This window comes from Monodelphis domestica, chromosome 5 (assembly GCF_027887165.1).
Source record: "Monodelphis domestica isolate mMonDom1 chromosome 5, mMonDom1.pri, whole genome shotgun sequence".
Taxonomy (NCBI): Eukaryota; Metazoa; Chordata; class Mammalia; order Didelphimorphia; family Didelphidae; genus Monodelphis; species Monodelphis domestica.
Window position 1 is genome coordinate 783,035 of NC_077231.1, and position 18,178 is coordinate 801,212.

The 18,178-nt window shown below is 49.4% G+C and overlaps 1 protein-coding gene across 3 annotated transcripts in view; it reads right to left on the reverse strand.

Annotated features, from left to right (window-relative positions):
• Positions 1-13,703: 13,703 nt before the first annotated feature.
• IPO8 (importin 8) overlaps positions 13,704-18,178 on the reverse strand; it is a 99,960-nt gene continuing 95,485 nt past the window's right edge. For all 3 annotated transcript variants that reach the window (XM_056797355.1, XM_056797353.1, XM_056797354.1), the window contains 3 exons: positions 15,992-16,192; positions 15,045-15,161; positions 13,704-14,339 (listed from right to left, as the gene is read on the reverse strand). In XM_056797355.1, coding sequence (XP_056653333.1) covers positions 14,245-14,339; positions 15,045-15,161; positions 15,992-16,192 — 413 coding nt within the window. In that variant the 3' untranslated portion in view covers positions 13,704-14,244. The remainder of the gene's footprint in view (positions 14,340-15,044; positions 15,162-15,991; positions 16,193-18,178) is intronic.

Sequence of the window (18,178 nt, forward strand, 5' to 3'; positions counted from 1 at the left end):
TTTATTCCCTTCACAAGTGCCATGATCCCATAATCCTGATTTTCTTGCTGTTCCTCAAATAAGACACTACATCCTAACTCCATGCATTTCCACTGGCTGTCCCATATTCCTGGAAGGCTGTTCCTCGGGGACTCTGCTTCTTGGTTGCCCAGGCAAAGTTCCAGCTAGAATTTCAGTTTCTGAGCTAACCCTTTCCTAGTTCCTACTAATCCGGGTTAGTCTAGTGCCAGCTTGTCCAGGGATTTTGAGAGCTGTTCAGTGTGAGCAGCATAAAATGCCTTGAAAACGGGCAAATGCTACCAACGAAGGCTCGATTTGTCGTCTGGTTGATTGTGTAGACTTAAGTGATGGAGAAAATGTTAATGATGTAGATTCAACTTTAAAGTGCTCCGAGTCCATATTTTCCTCGGTTGTTAACACTTTTAGTAGCATCATCCAGATTTCCTTAACACTGATGTCTTTTCTCGGGAAATTGCCTCCAGTAATTTATTGTCCAAATCTTGTTGGTCCAGAGTTGTTTGGCCATTCTCCTTCCTACTAGACTGTTGGCTCGGTGAGACTCGGGTCTATTTTTGGCATTTCTTTTATTCTTGGGGCTAAGCATAGTGCCAGGCATGTAGTAGATTGCTCCCTGGATGCTAGTCAGCTCCAGAAATCTCTAGTGATATTGGCTCAACTTCTTAGTAATAAGTGACTTAGCCATTCATTCTCTAACGGATTTATGCGAAGAATGTGACCAAGCCCTTGGCCACGAGCCATTCTTTTGTTCCACATTCTCAGGCTCTGGGAAATCAATCCAGGGTGTTGCCACATGCTGAGTGGGTAGAGATGGATGAATGGATGGATGAAGGATGCATCCATGTCTGATTACATAGGTGAATGTATGTATACATAAACACATGGATGTGTATCGTGAGGATTTCTTTTTCCTATGCTGTACTAATTCCTCTACCATAGGGAGAACTGCTGTATATTCCTGCGTCAGGGACCTGGGTCAGAGATCCCATCCAGGCTGCTGCTTCTTGCATTTTCTTTGCCCTTGGGAATCCCAAAGGATGTCTTCCTTTTGAACAGAATCCAGGTGATAGGACTGTCCACCTCTCCATTTGGGGAAGGACTGAGGGTCTGATGGACCACCACTTAATTAGCTCTCACCAACTAAAGGTATCCTGGGATGGTCGAGAGAGAGGCTGAACGAGTGGGCTGCCTCGGCCAACACAGGCCGTCGCTGGTCACGAGGGACAGCCACGGGGACCTCTGTCACTTCATCAATTATGGTGCCAAAACCGCATCCTCCAACACACTAAACTTGTATGCTTGCCCTCAAATCAAAACCCTCTTGACATACTTTTACTTACTTCTTCGCCCTTTTGGGTGCTTATAATTTAGTTGGGAAATAGAAGATAGAGCCGGAGATGACTGGCTTCTAAGAATATTCATGAGTCAGCAGGACTGTGGGCAAAAAGCCGACCCGCGTCAGAACTTAAGCCCTCCTCCTAGCCTTTGGGCAACTTGCTAAGACCACGAGAGTTGCTGCTATGCATGGGTAGAAGAGACCATATCACTAGTTTTCCACCCTGGTGAATTCCCGGGGCCAGACACCCCCCCCCAAACTGTAATAGATAATAATAAAAAATAAACAAATATTTGATTGTTACTTGATAACTAATCAATCAGGCAGTTCTCTTGTTTCTTTTGTCTACCCTCCTCCCATTTCCTCCCTCTCTCCCAGCCTCCCTCTTCAGCCTGTTCAGCTTCCCTCCCCTTTGTCTTCTTCTTCTGCTTACTAAATCACTCAGGGTGAGTTTGTGCTGTCTCAAATGAAAATACGTTCTATCTTCTTTTAACTTAAGTAAGGGTTTATTTGGGGAAGACAGGAAAAGACGGAGGATGGAGGTAAGAGGGTTGGGGTTTCCCTAGACTACAGGTTGGCCTCCAGTTGGAGGATATTGGGATAGAGTTTACCCAGAGAGGAATGATGGACAGGTCTGGCTTTCAGCCACTATCACAGACAGAGCAAGCCAAAGAGATTATCCAAGTCCAAGAGAGAAATCAGCTCCTCCTTCCCTGGCATAGGACAACCAGCAGCACACAGGTCCAGAGTTCAGCCACAGTCGGCTCTTGCCTTCACCTGTTTCCCGGTAACCTTCCAAATGGAACCTTGTCTGATTGACAGGTCTGCACACAGCCCAATTCCTCTCTCATAGAACTCTTTCTTCCAGCTTCAAATGTACAAAGTGCGTTCCTCCCGGAGGGTGGCTCAGTACCGTGACCCTCGTTCTGCACATGTGGAGAGCAGGGCTCAAGAGCTCCGGGGATGGTGACTCGCCCACAGTCACACTGATCTAGGTTTCCAGTCTTCACAGTGCATTGTGTCATTTATTATTCTGCACCACTGACGCTTCTTCTGGAACCTCGTCATCTTCTATCTATAGGCAAGATGGACCTGATGACCCAGATAGTGTTCGAGTGTAATGGATTCAGAGATGATGGAAGAATCGGACCCGAAGAGTCACGAGTGAACGAGAGACGTCAGCCTCGAAGGTCGCCAACAGAGGACCTCAGGGAGCCATCCTTGGTCCTTTTCTGCCCAGGGTTCCTGCCAGGGAAGTGCTTGAAAAGCAGCGAGGTGTCTGCCTGTCCATTCTGCAGATGGCCCAGAGCTAGGAGGAATGGCTAATACGCCAATGACAGAATCACAAACTAAAAGCATTCACTAAGTCTGAACAATAGGTGGAATCAGAGAAGACTTAAAAGAAATGAATGCAAAGGCCAAAGGCCGGCATGAAGAAAAGAATTGTGTAGAGCCAGGATGGGGGCAGATGCATGACTAACAACGTTCCTGTGGAAAGAAGGTGGAGGAATGGCAATAGAGGAAAGATCATTCGGAAGGAACAAAGCCCAACAAAGACAGAAGCAGAACATAGTCTGAACAAATGGAAGCCTCACTCAACATTCTGATGGGGGGGCTGCAATCCACAGTTTGAAGGCTGCTCAAAGGAACCAGGGCTATTACTCGGAAGAAGAGAAGACCGAGGGCAGGGTGGGGGGGGGGGGGGGGAGATGATCTTGGTTTTCAGATTCCTGAAGGGGAGTCTGGCAGGTAAAGAAGCATTCCAGACATTCTGCTCAGTCCCTTTCAGGGAAGGAACACCTGGGGGGAAGGTGGGGAGTTCCTGAGAGCCAGATTTCAGGCCAACCTAAGAGGAACTGCTTAACAATTCGAGCTATCCTCAGAAGAAATGGGCTTCCTCTGGGAGTCTCTCCCTCTTAAAATGCCCTTCCACAGAGGAATCTGCCCAGATGGCAGGAACTGACATTTCTTACAACAGGAAATAAGGCTTGGGACATGAGAGTGCTTGACAGGGCGTGGGATTCGAATTTTCCCTGGAGCTGGTGGAACAGAATCCCAGAGAAACAGTTAAGCAACTGGCACAATCTCTCTGGACCTGGATGAAGGAGGAGGCAGCTGTGTTTTCCTGGAGCGGCTTGAGAAACCATCATTCAAATGACCAGCCTGGGCATGTCTGTGGCTGTGTGCTGGACACACAGGACAGACCCCCTCTGGATAGTTCTCCTGGGATTTGGGGACTTTGCCTTTAACATACTTAGAACTAAGATAGTTGTAGTCAGATAGCTTATAATTTAGAGGGTAAAATAACTAAGATTTCTCCCTTTCCCCTTTCCCTTTTTACTTTCCCCTTCCTTGTTTTAATAAAACCAAAATATTTAGGTGTTCCCTCTGCTTCTTCCCTAAAACGCCTTCAACTATTGTAACATTTCCGGTGGCATCATTCAAGACCTTCATGGAGAATTAGAAATTAGGAAACTTTGGGGAATCCAATAAGTCATTTGAAACTCACCTGATGCAGTCCTCCGTGGAGCCTAGAAGTCCATTTCATTTCCCTGAAATCACAACCAAACTGAAGGAGGAGAGATATGTCCCAGCGGATTTCATCCAAGGAATGGAGCTTATTCCTAGGCAGGCACAGCACTTCCTAGAAGTCCTTTCAGCTTTTTCCAACAGTTCTTATTTCTCTCGATGGCGATATTCACATCAGATCCATTGGGGGGCTCCACTTCCTATTAGTCGGCCCTCTTCCAGCAAAGGGGACTTGTCTCCTGCTTCCTTGTGGCAGTATGCCATTTTTTATGGCCAGTTACCTATTCTATGGATTGAAAGCAATTCCCATTCAATGGCCTCTCGGTTCTGCCCAGTCCAGATAATTGGCTTAAGGTAGGCGTTAGCTGGGAATCCAGGGGAGAGCCCAGGTCTATCCTTTTGTTGGTACTCATCTTTTCTAATGCAGAAAGAAAAAAATCTCCCTCCCAACTAGTCACGTCTAACCAATAGACCTGAGTCCCCATCGCTTGAATTCCAAAGGCTGCCATCAAGGCCCTCCACCTTGGGATTGCTCTAATGTGTGCTGATACTAGAAAAGAAAACATAAAGTAGAAAATATGGCCGGAGCGCAGGCTTTAGGACACCTGCTTGTGGTCGCCACGTGACACCAAGTAAAGAGCCTCCTCTAACCTTAATGGGAAGTACTAGAGTGAGGAGCAGGGGAAGCTGAGATAAGGCAAAAGGGAGGTCATCCCTGGGCCTACCCAAGAGGAAGAGCAAGGGTTAGGCCGAAAAGAATCTGTTCCTGCCCTCTTCTTTGGAAGGACAAAGATGGGATGGGTGATTTCCTTGGCACCTCCACAAACAAGTCAAATTGAGGATACAACTGCTGCCAGGGCCACTGGCAGTTTAACTGGCCTTCCCAGGGTCACACAGCCAACATGCATCACGTCTAGGAGCTGAAAGGACTCACTGGTTTCAAGGTGCAATTCCTCTTCCGTTGTGAGACTAGAATAAATAAAGGGGGATGGAGGGATGCTTTGCCAAACTTGGTCCTCCAGTGACACCTCCTGGGAGGAAGGGGGAATTATTCTGCTTTTTCTTTTGGTGTTTTGCTTTTTCTTCTCTCGGCTTGGGAATTCAGATACTATTTCATTCTTTCTCTTTTGCTGCTGCTTCTTCTTTGAACAAAACCTTTTTTCTCAGATCTCCCACCCTTTGCCATTTCCCACAAAGATAGTCTCGACTTTATTTCAAACTGGGAATGCTGAGACCATGGAGAAGCCCTTCCTTCCTTCCTTCCTTCCTTCCTTCCTCCCTTCCTCCCTCCTTCCTTCCTTCCTTCCTTCCTTCCTTCCTTCCTTCCTTCCTTCCTTTCCTCCCTCCCTCTTTTCCTTCCTTCCTTCCTTCCTTCCTTCCTTCCTTCCTTCCTTCCTTCCTTCCTCCCTTCCTTCCTTCCTCCCTTCCTTCCTTTCCTCCCTCCCTCTTTTCCTTCCTTCCTTCCTTCCTTCCTTCCTTCCTTCCTTCCTTCCTTCCTTCCTTCCTTCCTTCCTTCCTTCCTTCCTTCCTTCCTTCCTTCTTCCTGTCTGTCCATCCATCCATCCATCCGTCCGTCTGTCTGTCTGCCTGTGTGTCTAGTGACCTGTGTATTTCCTCTCCCTTCCCCTAATGATGAAAGCAGTTCAATGAAGACTGAAACTCGACAGCACTCTCAGTGAGATGCTACAGGTAAGGTTGGGGCATCCATCTTACAGAGAAGGCAGGCCCTCAAGAAAGCCGCTACCTCTGTGCCCCGTGGCAAGGCAGAAGACAGCTTTGTTTTGGTTTGTTTAACTGATTATATGAAAGTCTTGGCCCAAAGGGCAGGTCAAGCCTGGGGCAGGAGGGAGACGCCTTACATGGAGCGCTGGGCCCAGCAATTCTTCAAGGGCAAATACCCCAAATGTACTCCTAGGCTGGCTCTTTTCATAACCTCACCCTGACCCAGCTAGCCATTCGGGGCTTCATCAAGAGACGCTCTGCTCTGCCCTCTGACAAGCCCTGACTCCCAACAGGGTTACATTTCAGAGGCTCAGACCAGGCGTCAAAAACATGTCTGTCTACTCCAGCCATTCCGGGGTGAAACCCTGAGCCCTGCAGGCTCTCAAAGTGGCTCGTTCTCTGGCGCAGCTGCTTTCTGAACCCGTTATGGCCAGGAAACTTGCTCTCCTCTGCATCTACTTTGGCCAAGATCCCTAAATCCTCGGCTTTCTTGTGCCCAAGAAATGCCTCCACCTCATTCGTGGCTTTCCTTCATGACCCTTTTTCTCCCTTCCCACAGTACTGGGAAAGCTGTCAAGTTCTCATGGAACTTCACGCCGCCTTAGCCCTTCCCCCTTTCGTGGTCCTGCACTCTTACTGACCACACAACGGCAGAATAAGCATCCATCAATGACTCTCCAAGGGCTTGTGGGGGTCTGCTAGGTTTCCGGCTCTTTGCTAGGCTCTGGGGACACCAAGATATAAATTCGCCCTGTATCGTCCGGCACATCCTCGTCTGCATACCTTCTCCCCTCTGTCCCTTATCCACTGGATAAATGGGTTCATTTGCTGTTCCCCGTGTCCTCGTGGGCCCGGCATTCACTGGGAAGGAGGTGGGGAGCGCCTTTCCCCCACTGAAGGGACGGGGGGACAAACTCGCCCCGAGTGACAACATTCACAGTCGACAGACTGCGCCCCTTCTCCGAGGAGAGCACAACAGCCGCGTCCGTGACCTCCCTTGGAGGACCCATGGAGAAGGCTCGAGAGAGACCCGCCTCGACAGACCCGGGCCACCTCGGTCCTCCTCCCTCCCGAAAATCGCTGAAAGGTCCTCAGGCCAGCGACCTCATTGTTTCCCACACAATTCAGAAACGGCCTCCTTTCCTGGGAAATGGGAGTCTGCTGCCCACACAGACATTCCCGAGATCTCAGCAAGCCACACTAGCATACTGCAGCTGGGTCTGAAGCCAGGAAGATCCGAGTTCAAATCCAGCCTCAGGCACCTATTCATTGTGTGAGGCTCCCGCGCCCACTTCCTCCCATTATGCTATAAGAACGGCAGCACCAGCCTTGCACAGTTGTCTCACCAAGAGAACATTATACACTGCTTCGCACAGTTTCCGGCATGTCAAAGGCACTCGGTGTGCTCCTGCCCTGCCTTCCAGCCACGAGAGCCAAGTAATGGTCAAGGACAGTCCGTTTTCTTTTCCTCCATAGGACAGGTTACTTCCATATAAAAGAATGGCAGCCGACAACATGGCGGCCAACGGGCAGGGGGCGCCAGGAGGAAGGAGCCTCTCTCTGGTGAGTCGGAGTCCCTCGCACCCTCTGGCCGACCCAGCCCACCATGGCCCTCTTCCTGCGGAGAGTGAAGAGCAGAGAACAAACCAAGGCCAAAGCCAGCAGATGGAAAGGCAACGAAAGCAGCAGGACCGCTACATTCCCCACAAAAGGGCCCGAGGCTGCCGGACCAAGCTGCACGGCACTCGGGGCTCTTTCTGCCAGCTGCGTGGGGGGACCCTGTTTGGGGGTCTTGTTTTTCCTCTCTCTGATGATTACCACTTTTTTTCCCAAAGGACTTGGGGGAAAAATCACTCCATAAAAATGATCTATCATCTCCATTCTTGAGAGTCTTTGAATGAGTATGGAATGTTATTCCACTGCAACATTTGATGTGTATCATCAACAAGAAGAAACAGAAAGAAAAGGGTTTTGGTACTATGTTCCACCACTATTACTCCTCCATTGCCCAAGTAAGTATTCACATACTTAAACCACATTCCATTTAATTGTGTTTGAGTTTTAAAATATATAAATATCCATAAAATATATGAACTCTCTCTATAAAAGAATGGCATACTGTCACAAGGAAGCAAGACACAACTATCCATCAGAGCAGAAGGACAAGCAAGAAGAACAACCCCTCCAAAGGCTTTGGTATTGATATTTCTATTGAGACAAACAACAACTGTGTTAGGGAAAAGTTTAAAGAATCAATAGGAATGAGTGTGCCTAAACAGTAATAAGCTCCATTTCTTGAATGAAACACCTTGGCCACATCTCTCCTCCTTTCCTCCAGTTTGGTCATTATTTCAGGGAAATGAAACTCATTTTCAGTCTACACAAAGGAAACCTTGCCTTCCATTGAGAAAATTGCCCAAATGAAGGTACCCAACAGTTCAGCACCTAAAACACAGTGGCATCACTTGGGACCTCCGTTTAGAATTAGAAATTAAGGAGCTTTCTGGAAACAAAGAAATCACCTGAAACTCCCCCGATACATTCCTGTGTGCATTCTCAATGGATGGGAGATGGTTCATGAAGTAGACATACTCCTAGAAGAAATTAAGACACTCAGCTCTCATTCAGTTTCTTGAGGACATTCTGATAGGAGATATCTTGGAAACTGAAGGAAAAGATCAATATAATCTGTTGGAATCAAAGGACATGATCAGTGACTTCAGACATTCTCCTTCACAGAGAGACTTCCTATATTTCTTATGGTTTACTTTGATTCCACTCAATTTAAAAAATGTTTCTCTTTGAATGACAAAACATGAAATCTTGCCTTCTCCATGTCTGCTGCTTACCTGTGGATACAAGAGCTTTCAGAAAACCAGACTAAGTTCTTTCTCTAGCAACCAAGACATACCTGCAAATCCTCAATACCATGCTGGAGTCAAGAAACTGTCTTGGGGCCCATCTGTCTTATTTCCTTTTTCCAACAACCCATCATGAAAAACACAACATCATCTAATCATTAATGTACACGATGCATACTCTGGTCTATTCCTTGAATTAAGTACACTAAATATTCTTTATCCCTTTTGGGTTTTTTATCCCTATTTGGCTTTGTCGTGGATCTTATCTATCTCTTTGAAACCAACAGAATGATGTCATCTTGCTTCCCAATGAGGAATCACCTTCGCTTGTGAAGACAATCGATAGCTCAACAAAGAAAGCACATGGCCATATTGTATATCACAGCTTTCTGATGTCCAATAAAGGTTAGGAAACTCAACAGATTCACTTTCTTTGGGTGCCTCCAGCCTTTGGGATTTATTTCTTAATAAAAGAAAGTCATTGTAACTGGGAAGTAAGAGAGCTCTCAAATCACTCATTTGAGAAAAGCAACCCAAACCCTTTAAGCCTATACTGCAAGAGCAGAGTGACAAAAAGGAGGCGTCCAGGCACAAAAATATAGAGTAGCACTTCTCACACTAGCAAGGAACTGGAAACAAAGCAGGCACTTCCCAATTGGGGCTAAACAAACTGTGATACATCAATGGAATGGAATATTATTGTGCTTTAAGAACTGATAGATATGATTATCCAAAATCAGTTAAAGAACAAATCATAGAAACAATTAACAACTTCATTGAAGAAAATGACAATGAGGAGACATCCTTTCAAAATCTATGGGATGCAGCCAAAGCAGTACTCAGGGTGAAATTTATATCCTTGAGTTCATATATTAACAAATTAGGGAGGGCAGAGGTCAATGAATTGGACATGCAAATCAAAAAAACTTGAAAGCGAACAAAGTAACAATCCTCATAAGAAAACTAAATTAGAGATTCTAAAAATCAAAGGATAAATTAATAAAGTTGAAAGTCAAAGAACTCTTGATTTAATAAATAAGACTAGAAGCTGGTACTTTGAAAAAAAAACAAATAAAATAGACAAAATACTGGTCAATCTAATTTTTAAAAAAGGAAAGAAGAAAACCAAATTGAAAGTATCCAAGATGAAAAGGGAGATCTCACTCTAATCTCCTCTAATGAAGAGGAAATTAAGGCAATCATGAAAAACTATTAAGAAATGATAGGCATAAACTCAGGGAAGCCTGGACAAAACCTATGAAAAGTGAAGTAGGCAGAACCAAGAGAACGATATACACAGCAATCGCAACATCAATGAAAAGAATGGCACAAAACAATTGAAATGAGCCTTTGTAATTATGACTGGAGATGTAAGGAGAGGCCTTTTCCCACAATGATGGGAGAATCCTGCAGAATTGTTTTTAATTTTGCTGTGCTTTTTTCTTTCTTCACATATGTGGGGAATTATAAAGGATGGCTCAGGGTGGAGGAGAGGTAGAATAGCAAGTGCTATAAAAAACAAAACTCTGTGTGTGTGTGTGTGTGTGTGTGTGTGTGTGTGTGTGTGTGTGTGTGCGCATGTATAAATAAGGGGAGCAGTCCAGTGGTTTGGTGGATTGAAAGCAAGGCCCACAGACAGTACATCCTAGGTTCAAATGTGGCCACAGACACTTCCTAGTTGGGTGACCCTGGGCAAGTCACTTGACCCCCATTGCCTAGCCCTCACTGCTCTTCTGCCTTGGAATCAATACATAGTATTGATTCTAAGACAGAAAGTAAGGTTTTTTAAAAAGATATATATAAATTCATTTAATAAAAGAATGGAGCAATGGAGTGGCATGTTCTTTCCATTTAGGTTATTAATAGGAATTTTATTATTGTTTGGGGCAGCTGGGTGGCTCAGTGGATAGAAAGCCAGGCTAGAGTCAGGAGGTCCTAAGTTCAAATTTGACTTCAAAGGATTCCTAGCTGTACAATCCTGGTCAAGTCACTTAACCCCCACTGACTAGCCCTTACTGCTCTTCTTCCTCAGAAATAATACTAAGCATCGATTCCAAGACAGAAGGTGAGGGTTGCTCTTTTTATTATTGTTCTCTTTGGAAGAGATGGAAAGGTTGGAAGGGAATACCTCCAGCAGTAGCCCTTCACAGCTTCTGAGGCCCGAGGCTCGCTCGGGGGTATCTTGCTCCCCCAGCCCGTGCAGCCCCCGAGCTGCCCTGATCATGGCAGCCTCTTCCTACAGGGGATTTTATGGCTCGGTGTTGTTGGGCTTGTTACTTGCATATTTCTGCAGAAGCTCCATTCTCAGTCTTCTCCCTGAACGTGACCCTCCCTCGTATCATTCAGCATTTGGACGGTGCCTAGAGAGAGCTTTGGCTCCCCTCTCTGCCCTACGAAGGGGGGGGGGGGGAGGATCCTCTGTTTCCGGGCTGGTCCTGGTCTTGCTACAATGAGGATTTCCACCACTGCGGCGGGCTCCTACTGCCCATTTACTGAGTTTGTGGTGAGAGCCTCAGACGTTTCTTCCCACGTACGACGGCAGCATTGCATTCGTGTGCCCGTTTGTTCTCTCCACCTCCGGCGACGGTGATCCGCTTTGGCCGGGTCTTTGTTGCCCACAAATATTTGGTGTGTCGCATTCCTAACTTTCTTGGAGCACCTGCCGACCGGTAGAAGCACCAGGCCAAAGGCTCGGGGAGCCCCTCGTCTCACCAAGCTGCCATTGGAAGCATGGGTGGGGTGTGTACTTAGAGTTGAGGTTGTAGGATTTTCTGAGGCTGATGGGGCAGGGGGAGGGGTGGGTTGGCTAGGAGGGTTAGTGTTAAAATTAATTCAGGTCCTTCTATGGCTGCTAGCTTTGCAGCAGCATCTGCTCAATCATTTCCTCTAGTGGCTTGGCCTGAAATGTTTGGTGAAGGGAAAGGCAAGTTAGAACAGACTGACGTTCTCTCTCTCCCCTCCCCCCCATTTTCCAGTGGGAGCAAGGACAGACGTGGCATTTGCTTGGTGTAAGAGGGGCACGACTGACACCACACAGGGCCGTCCCTGGAAGGAAGGAGGGAGAAGGGAGGGATGTTCCTGGCCTTGAAAGCCTCCCCTGCACTCCCGAGACAAAGCAGCCCCTTCAAGGAGAAACCAGGAGCTTGACGTCGCCGCTGGACTGTGACCAACTGCTGCCTCTCCAGAGTTCCACTGAGCACTACAAAGCAGGGCCCACCTAGTGAAGGCTCCTGGAGATGCCCCGAAAGTCCAAGCCCCGGGTCTGCCCCTCTGCACACCTCATCTGCCAGCCTCACTCTCTATCTGTAAGGTGAAGGCACAGCCTGATTTCTGAAGATCCTGGAATCGCAGAAGAGCAAAGAGAGAAACCAAAGACCAAGAAGAAGGGCCTATTTGTGCACCCAGAGGTCCGAGGGACCTCTGCCGGGTGCCTTTCACTTCTTACTGTGGAGCCGCCTCTGCCCAGAGGTCCCCAGGGAGCACGCTGCGATGAAGAAGCAGTTGGGAAAAGCCTCCCAGTTCTTCCATTCCTAACCTCTGCCATGGCTGTTGTGGCAAAGTGGAATCTGCACTTTCTCACCAACTGTTCCTCCCAATCTCCATCCCCAACGGCGCTCTCTCTTCATCAGAAATGTGCCACTGGGGAGAGTGAGAGGACTTCCTACTTGTGTGACCCTGGGCAAGTCACCTAACCTCAACTGGCGACACACGGAGGGGAGGGGAGGGAGGGGGGAGGAGGGAGGGAAGGGGAGGGGAGGGGAAGGGAGGGAAGGGGAGGGGAGACTCTCAGTCACATTCCATGAGCTCAGACTGCTCCTTGAAGGGATCAAATAGACCCTTCTGTGGTCCCTGGAAGTCTGCACAGCACTTCATGCATTGACATAGGCATTGGAGCTCTTCTACTTCTTTTTCAGATGAGTAAGGGAGGCTCTGAAAGATGAGATGGCGGCTCATGAAGCCAGATTTCCATCTGTTAAAGCTTCCTCGTGCCGGGCCTAACCAGGACAGAACGTCCCTAGGGTGCACTCAGATGGGGCCTAACCAGGACAGAACATCCCTGCGGTGCACTCAGATGGGGCCTAACCAGGACAGAACATCCCTGCGGTGCACTCAGATGGGGCCTAACCAGGACAGAACATCACCGGGGTGCACTCAGACAGCCCGTACTGAGCCCGGCTGGCATTGGAACTCCACAGCTAGCTGGCTTCAAAAAGGAGACAAGCTGATGCACACTCATTCTCCCCCCTTCCCAGTACAGATAACATACAGGCCAAGACCATTGGGAAACCTCGTGCCACTTGTCATCACTGATGGGCCATGTTCCTGTCGGGAGAAAGTGGAGAGCAGGAAGGGAGCAGAGCCCCTCTGAGGGCAGGGCCCGGGCGTCAGAGGGTCATCTAACGCCCAGGTGCCTACACTAAGCCTGCGTCTGCCCTCCAGGCCAACGAGAACGGAGATGCCCGGGAGGCGCGAGTCAGAGAAAGCCCCTCAGGAGGCGATGGGAAAGCGCAGAGGTTCCCATGCTACTAACCGACGGGTTACGACCCGAAAACAGTAGTCAAACAAGAATTTTCATTTCAAGGAATGACAAAATCTTCCCAGCACTGACCAGAGCAAAACTGTGTCAGAGACAGAAGTGCAGTTTGGTGTCACACACGCAGAAAAACCGCTTGCACTGTTCTCTATAGGACAGGCACACGCTGGGGACACAAGGACACGGCCCACCCAGAAAAATAGCAACATAAAGAAAGAGCCGATTGCTAGGAAGGAAAGAACTAAAGAGAGGGATGTGAAGAAGGGAGGGAAGGGAAGGAAAATGGAGACAGACGTTTCTCTGGCATTTTTCCCCTCGGTAAAAAGTCATTTCAAAATGCTTTGGCCCGACTGCTTGGAGGATATGGCCGGAGCGGGAACGGACTCATTCAGAGAAATGTCTCCTCCCCCAAAGCTGGTGTGCTCAAGTAGCACATGGTCCTTCGGGGATTCCAATGTGCTTTATTTAAGAAGAGCAACCAATCAACATCATTGAAATCACAGGTCGCCTTTACCATTCATCCATCCTGCGGATGAGGGCGACGACTTTCTGCTACTAAAGCGTTGACTCTGGAAGCTCCCAGGATCATCCTCGAACTGACTGTCCCTGGAAGAAGAATCTCAAGTGTTTGAAGCAGAAAAGGGCTGGGGGGAGGGGGGATAGGAAAAGCTGTGGAACACTCTTCAAAAAGAGACACCTCAACTTGTTCACAAAGGAAACTTTATCAGTGCCGTGCATGCTTTCCAACTCCTGCAGAAACTCCCCAGAGCAATTTCTGAGGAGGGCAGCATGGACGTTTCTGAGAGCAGAGGGAATCAGAACGGAATACCAAACAATCAATTCATGTAGCAAAACGTAGACGGGAAAACAGAGAACCAAGTGTGAAGAGGATATGCTTAAAAACGGCAATGCACTCCATTCTGTTTGCAGGCAATCCATGTACACCAGAAGGCACTGTTATCCACATATAAATCCACCAATTATACATGGCAAAGACCTGAGAAGTGCAATTGGGCTCAACCTAAGCCACCTTTGGAGGACGCGGTTTGCTCTGAAGTCCAACCTTTTTCTTTCTGAGAATTTCAGACACGACCGTGGCTGTATGGAACGCAAGGAGCAGGGAGGAGCTCAGTGTGCTGCTTAAGGAAAGTGGTCGAGCGACCCACTTAACAGGGAGCGCTCCCCTCACTTCTCCCCTTCCTCCTCCAGTCAGCAGCCACTGCTCCGTGTGGGCGTTGCCGCCTTCAGTTGTTGCTGGGCACAGTCCCAAAGCTGAACGCCGGCAAGAGGCCTTTACTGTTGAACGGAAAAGCTCCTGGGGGCTCACTCTTCTTTGTCTCTGGAGTGACCAAAAAAGAGAGTGGAGTAAGAACGGGAAGTGGCCTGCGAATCTTCCCTCCTCTTTCCTAGAGAGAGCACGAGGCTTGCCAAGATTTGGGTACATCCAACCTCTGGGGGGAATCCTGTCTAGAAAACAGCTATAAATGGTACAACCTGGAAAAGTCATTCCTAAGTGATCGTGAACAAAAGGAAAGCCAGTTTCAAAGCTCTTTTCTGTTAGATTTACTGGGAGAAAAAGACGACTCAGGAGCAGCGACGGCTCCTACGATCTCCAGAGCGCTTTCCTCGAGAGGTCTCGGAGACACAATGGCCACACGGGCTCCCTGCACAAGGCCCTCTCCAGGCCTTTGTCCTGAGGTTCAAAGGCCTCTTTTCACTCTTTCACCCCATTTAACACATTCCCCCAAGGTCCCAGGAGCTGCGCTCTCTCCCCTCTCCTGGAGCTGACGAGCGATGCCACCGGTCCTGCGTCTCCCATCACCCACACCCACCTCCTCATCCCTCCTTTCTGCACCAGAGTCATCTTAGAGCCAACCCCAGGGGCGCTTATGGAAGCGGAAGCGCTCCTCGTCTCCTCTGGCCCATGGCCCTCTTGGCTCCCCATCCCTCCTCTCTTAGGGTCGGCCTCTCCATCTACACAATGAGGGCCCGTCGGGGAGGCCAGACCCAGCACCCCCCTTCCAGAGACGCCGACACGACTCACCTGGGGCACTCCGGCGGTGTTCTGCCAGCGTGTAGATCTCCTGGAGCGCCTTCTTCTGCTCCTCGCTGAGCGCCGCCGTCAACAGGTGGTACCAGGCGGCGTCCCGTCGCTGCACACCTGGGGGGAGGGGGGGCAGCACATGAGCGAGCAGCGTCACTTTGGTGGCATGAAGGAGGGGAGCGGCCCAGGTGATCCCGGAAGAGGCCCACACAACCTCCTCGGCTCCCCTACCCTGCAGCTGCCTCTCCCGGCCCTCTGGAGGCACTCTCGCCCCAAGAGCCTGGAGGCCGGTGGACAGAACCAAGGGCCAGACAGACCTCCATCCCCTTCCCAGCCTGTCTGCGGAAGGCTTCGGTCTGGGCTAAGGAACCATCCCTTCCCGTAGAGGCCGGGCCATTCTGCCAGCTCCCTCCCCGGGACTCCGCATCCGAAGCCTCACTGCCTCCCGTCCTTTCTTCCCGGGGAGCCTCTCAGGGCTGGCTGGGGGCCGCGGACACAAGGAAAGCAAAAATGCAGTCCCAACGGGGTGCCATGCATAGGGCCAGGCCCACCGATGGGAGTCCTGGGTTCCAATCTGGCCTCAGACAGTTCCTGGTGGGCTGACCCTCCCCCCCACATGGCCTTGCCCTTTCTGCCCTCTGCTCAGCACCAGGACAATCCCCAAGAACCACGTGCAGAGAAGAGGGCCAAGAACGAGCTCTGTGTGGAGGGGGAACAGAACGCCACGCCGCAGGGGTGAAGGCCCCCGAAGGCCCCAAGCCCTGGGCCAGAAGGCTGGCGAGCGGGCCACGGTCACCCTAGACTCCATGCCAACAGGCATGAGGGAGGTCCCCAGCCATGAAAAGGGCCGCCCATCCCGGCTGCACCACCTCCCCAGATCTCCCTAGAGGAGGAGAGACCCTGAGTTTCTGTGCCCAGGAAGCTCCCATCTAGGGATCAGGACCTACTGAGGAGCGCCTGCGTAAAGAACTGATATTCATCCACGCCGTCGTCCAGATCCAGGGGGGTGCTGAAGCCCTCCAGAGCCGTCTCCTCTAAGACTTCCTCGTCCCAGTCGTCGTCGTCCTCCTCCTCGTCTTCCCCGCCACCGCGCTCGTGCAGCGCTTGCCTGGCCTCGTTCGTGTCTTCCTCGTCGCTTGGGATTTCCTCTGTCAAAAATGGCCCCAAGTCAATGCACAGCACGGAACCCCGGGACGACGAGCGTCCTTCCCACCCACGCAGCGCTCTAGGGGCTGCCCCACTGGAGCCAAACACCAGCTTCTGCCCGTCAGACAGCGGAAACAAGGAAAACAAGTGTCAAGGAATGGGAGAAGAGCCTTGTCTGGTTCATGAAAACTGTACCCATGAACTTGTTTAAAAAGACTTGTTTAAGAAAAGGGGTGGCCAGCTGGCTTAGTGGATGGAGAGCCAGGCCTGGAGATGGGAGGTCCTGGGTTCCAATCTGGCCTCAGACATTTCCCAGTCGTGTGACCCTGGGCCAGTCCCTTGACCCCCATGGCCTAGCCCTTCCCAGCCTTGGAGCCAATACGCAGCACTGATTCTAAGAAAGAAGGTGAGGGGCTAAAAAATAACAATAAAAATTTATTTTAGAAAAAAGGACTTTTCCCTCCTCTGCCAAGCTGTTTCCACCAATCCCTAAGTCAGTCATCTCTCTAGTTCCCGCATCCTGGTCCCTGCAAGAAGAGAATCTCTCGTGAACTTCCTCTGTCTTTGGAGGAGGAAATGTTCGGAATGAGCCGGGTGCTGGTCACGACTAGACTAACACAGGCGTTCTGGAGCTGCCTGAAAGCACTCGCGACCAGGCTGACCTGCAAAAAAAAGGCAGGCGGCTGGCCCTGCCGGGAGGGGGGGAAGCAGATGAAAGCGGAACTCCGGGTTCCCCAGGACCAGGCTGACCTGCAGCCAGGCCAGCAGCCTCACAGCAGAGGGCCTTTATTGGGGTGTCCCACAGTTCCCGAGTTTGTCTACGCAGACGGATCCCCACATATTACACTGTCTCGAGAGATGCTGATGGACCTTCTCCTTCTCACTCTGGTGGCTGAGTTTTGTTGGAAATGAAAATGCTGATGGTTACGTGGGTTTGTTTTGTGCCCGGCCACTGCGCTAGTCACTAGGATTTCCACTGGGTGGTAGCCGGTTTTTCTTGGATCCTCTAAGAAGAGCATCACGTCATCCGCACAGAGGGACCGTCTCGTTTCCTCACTGCCTCCTTGAATCCCTTCGGTTTCCTTCTCTCCAATCACTCCATCTAGCATGTACAATGGGAAGTAGTGGGGTGATGGCGGGCACCCCCAGTTCGCTCCTGATCTTCGTGGGAAGTTTATCCCCATTGCAGATGATGTTGGCTGCTGGTTTTAGATATATGCTGTTTATTATTTTTAGGAACGACCCTTCTATTCCTATGCTTTCTAGTGTTTTTAATAGGAATGGGTGTTGTATTTTATCAAAGGCTTTTTCTGCGTCTATTGAGATAATCATGTGGTTCTTGTTGGTTTGCTTGTTGATGTGGTCAATTATGTGGATGGTTTTCCTAATGTTGAACCAGCCCTGCATCCCTGGTATAAATCCTACTTGATCATGGTGAATGATCCTTCTGATCACTTGCTGGAGTCTTTTTGCTAGTATCCTATTTAAAATTTTTGCATCTATATTCATTAGGGAGATTGGTCTATAGTTTTCTTTCTCTGTTTTTGTCCTGCCTGGTTTTGGAATCAGTACCATGTTTGTGTCATAAAAGGAGTTTGGTAGCACTCCCTCTTTGCTTATTATGTCAAATAGTTTGTATAGTATTAGGATTAACTGTTCTCTGAGTGTTTGATAGAATTCCCTTGTGCGACTCTGCTAGAGCTGCTACTCAATAATGACTCTAAGACAGAAGGCAAAAGGGGTTTAAGAAACAAAAATGCAATGAACAAAAGGCATGATGGGCCGTTTTCTGGAATCATTCTGATTCTTCACAAGCAGGAAAGAAGAGGATGTAGGGCTGATCCTTTATTCTTTTCCCTTGGAGTAAACCCAGGAAGCGGGGCGACCAAAAAAGGCATCTCAGCCCCACTGAGGACAACGCGGCCGTTCTTTCTCTGTCTGCTGATACAGGATACCGGGTGGAGGTTCCATCCAAAGCGGATAGACAG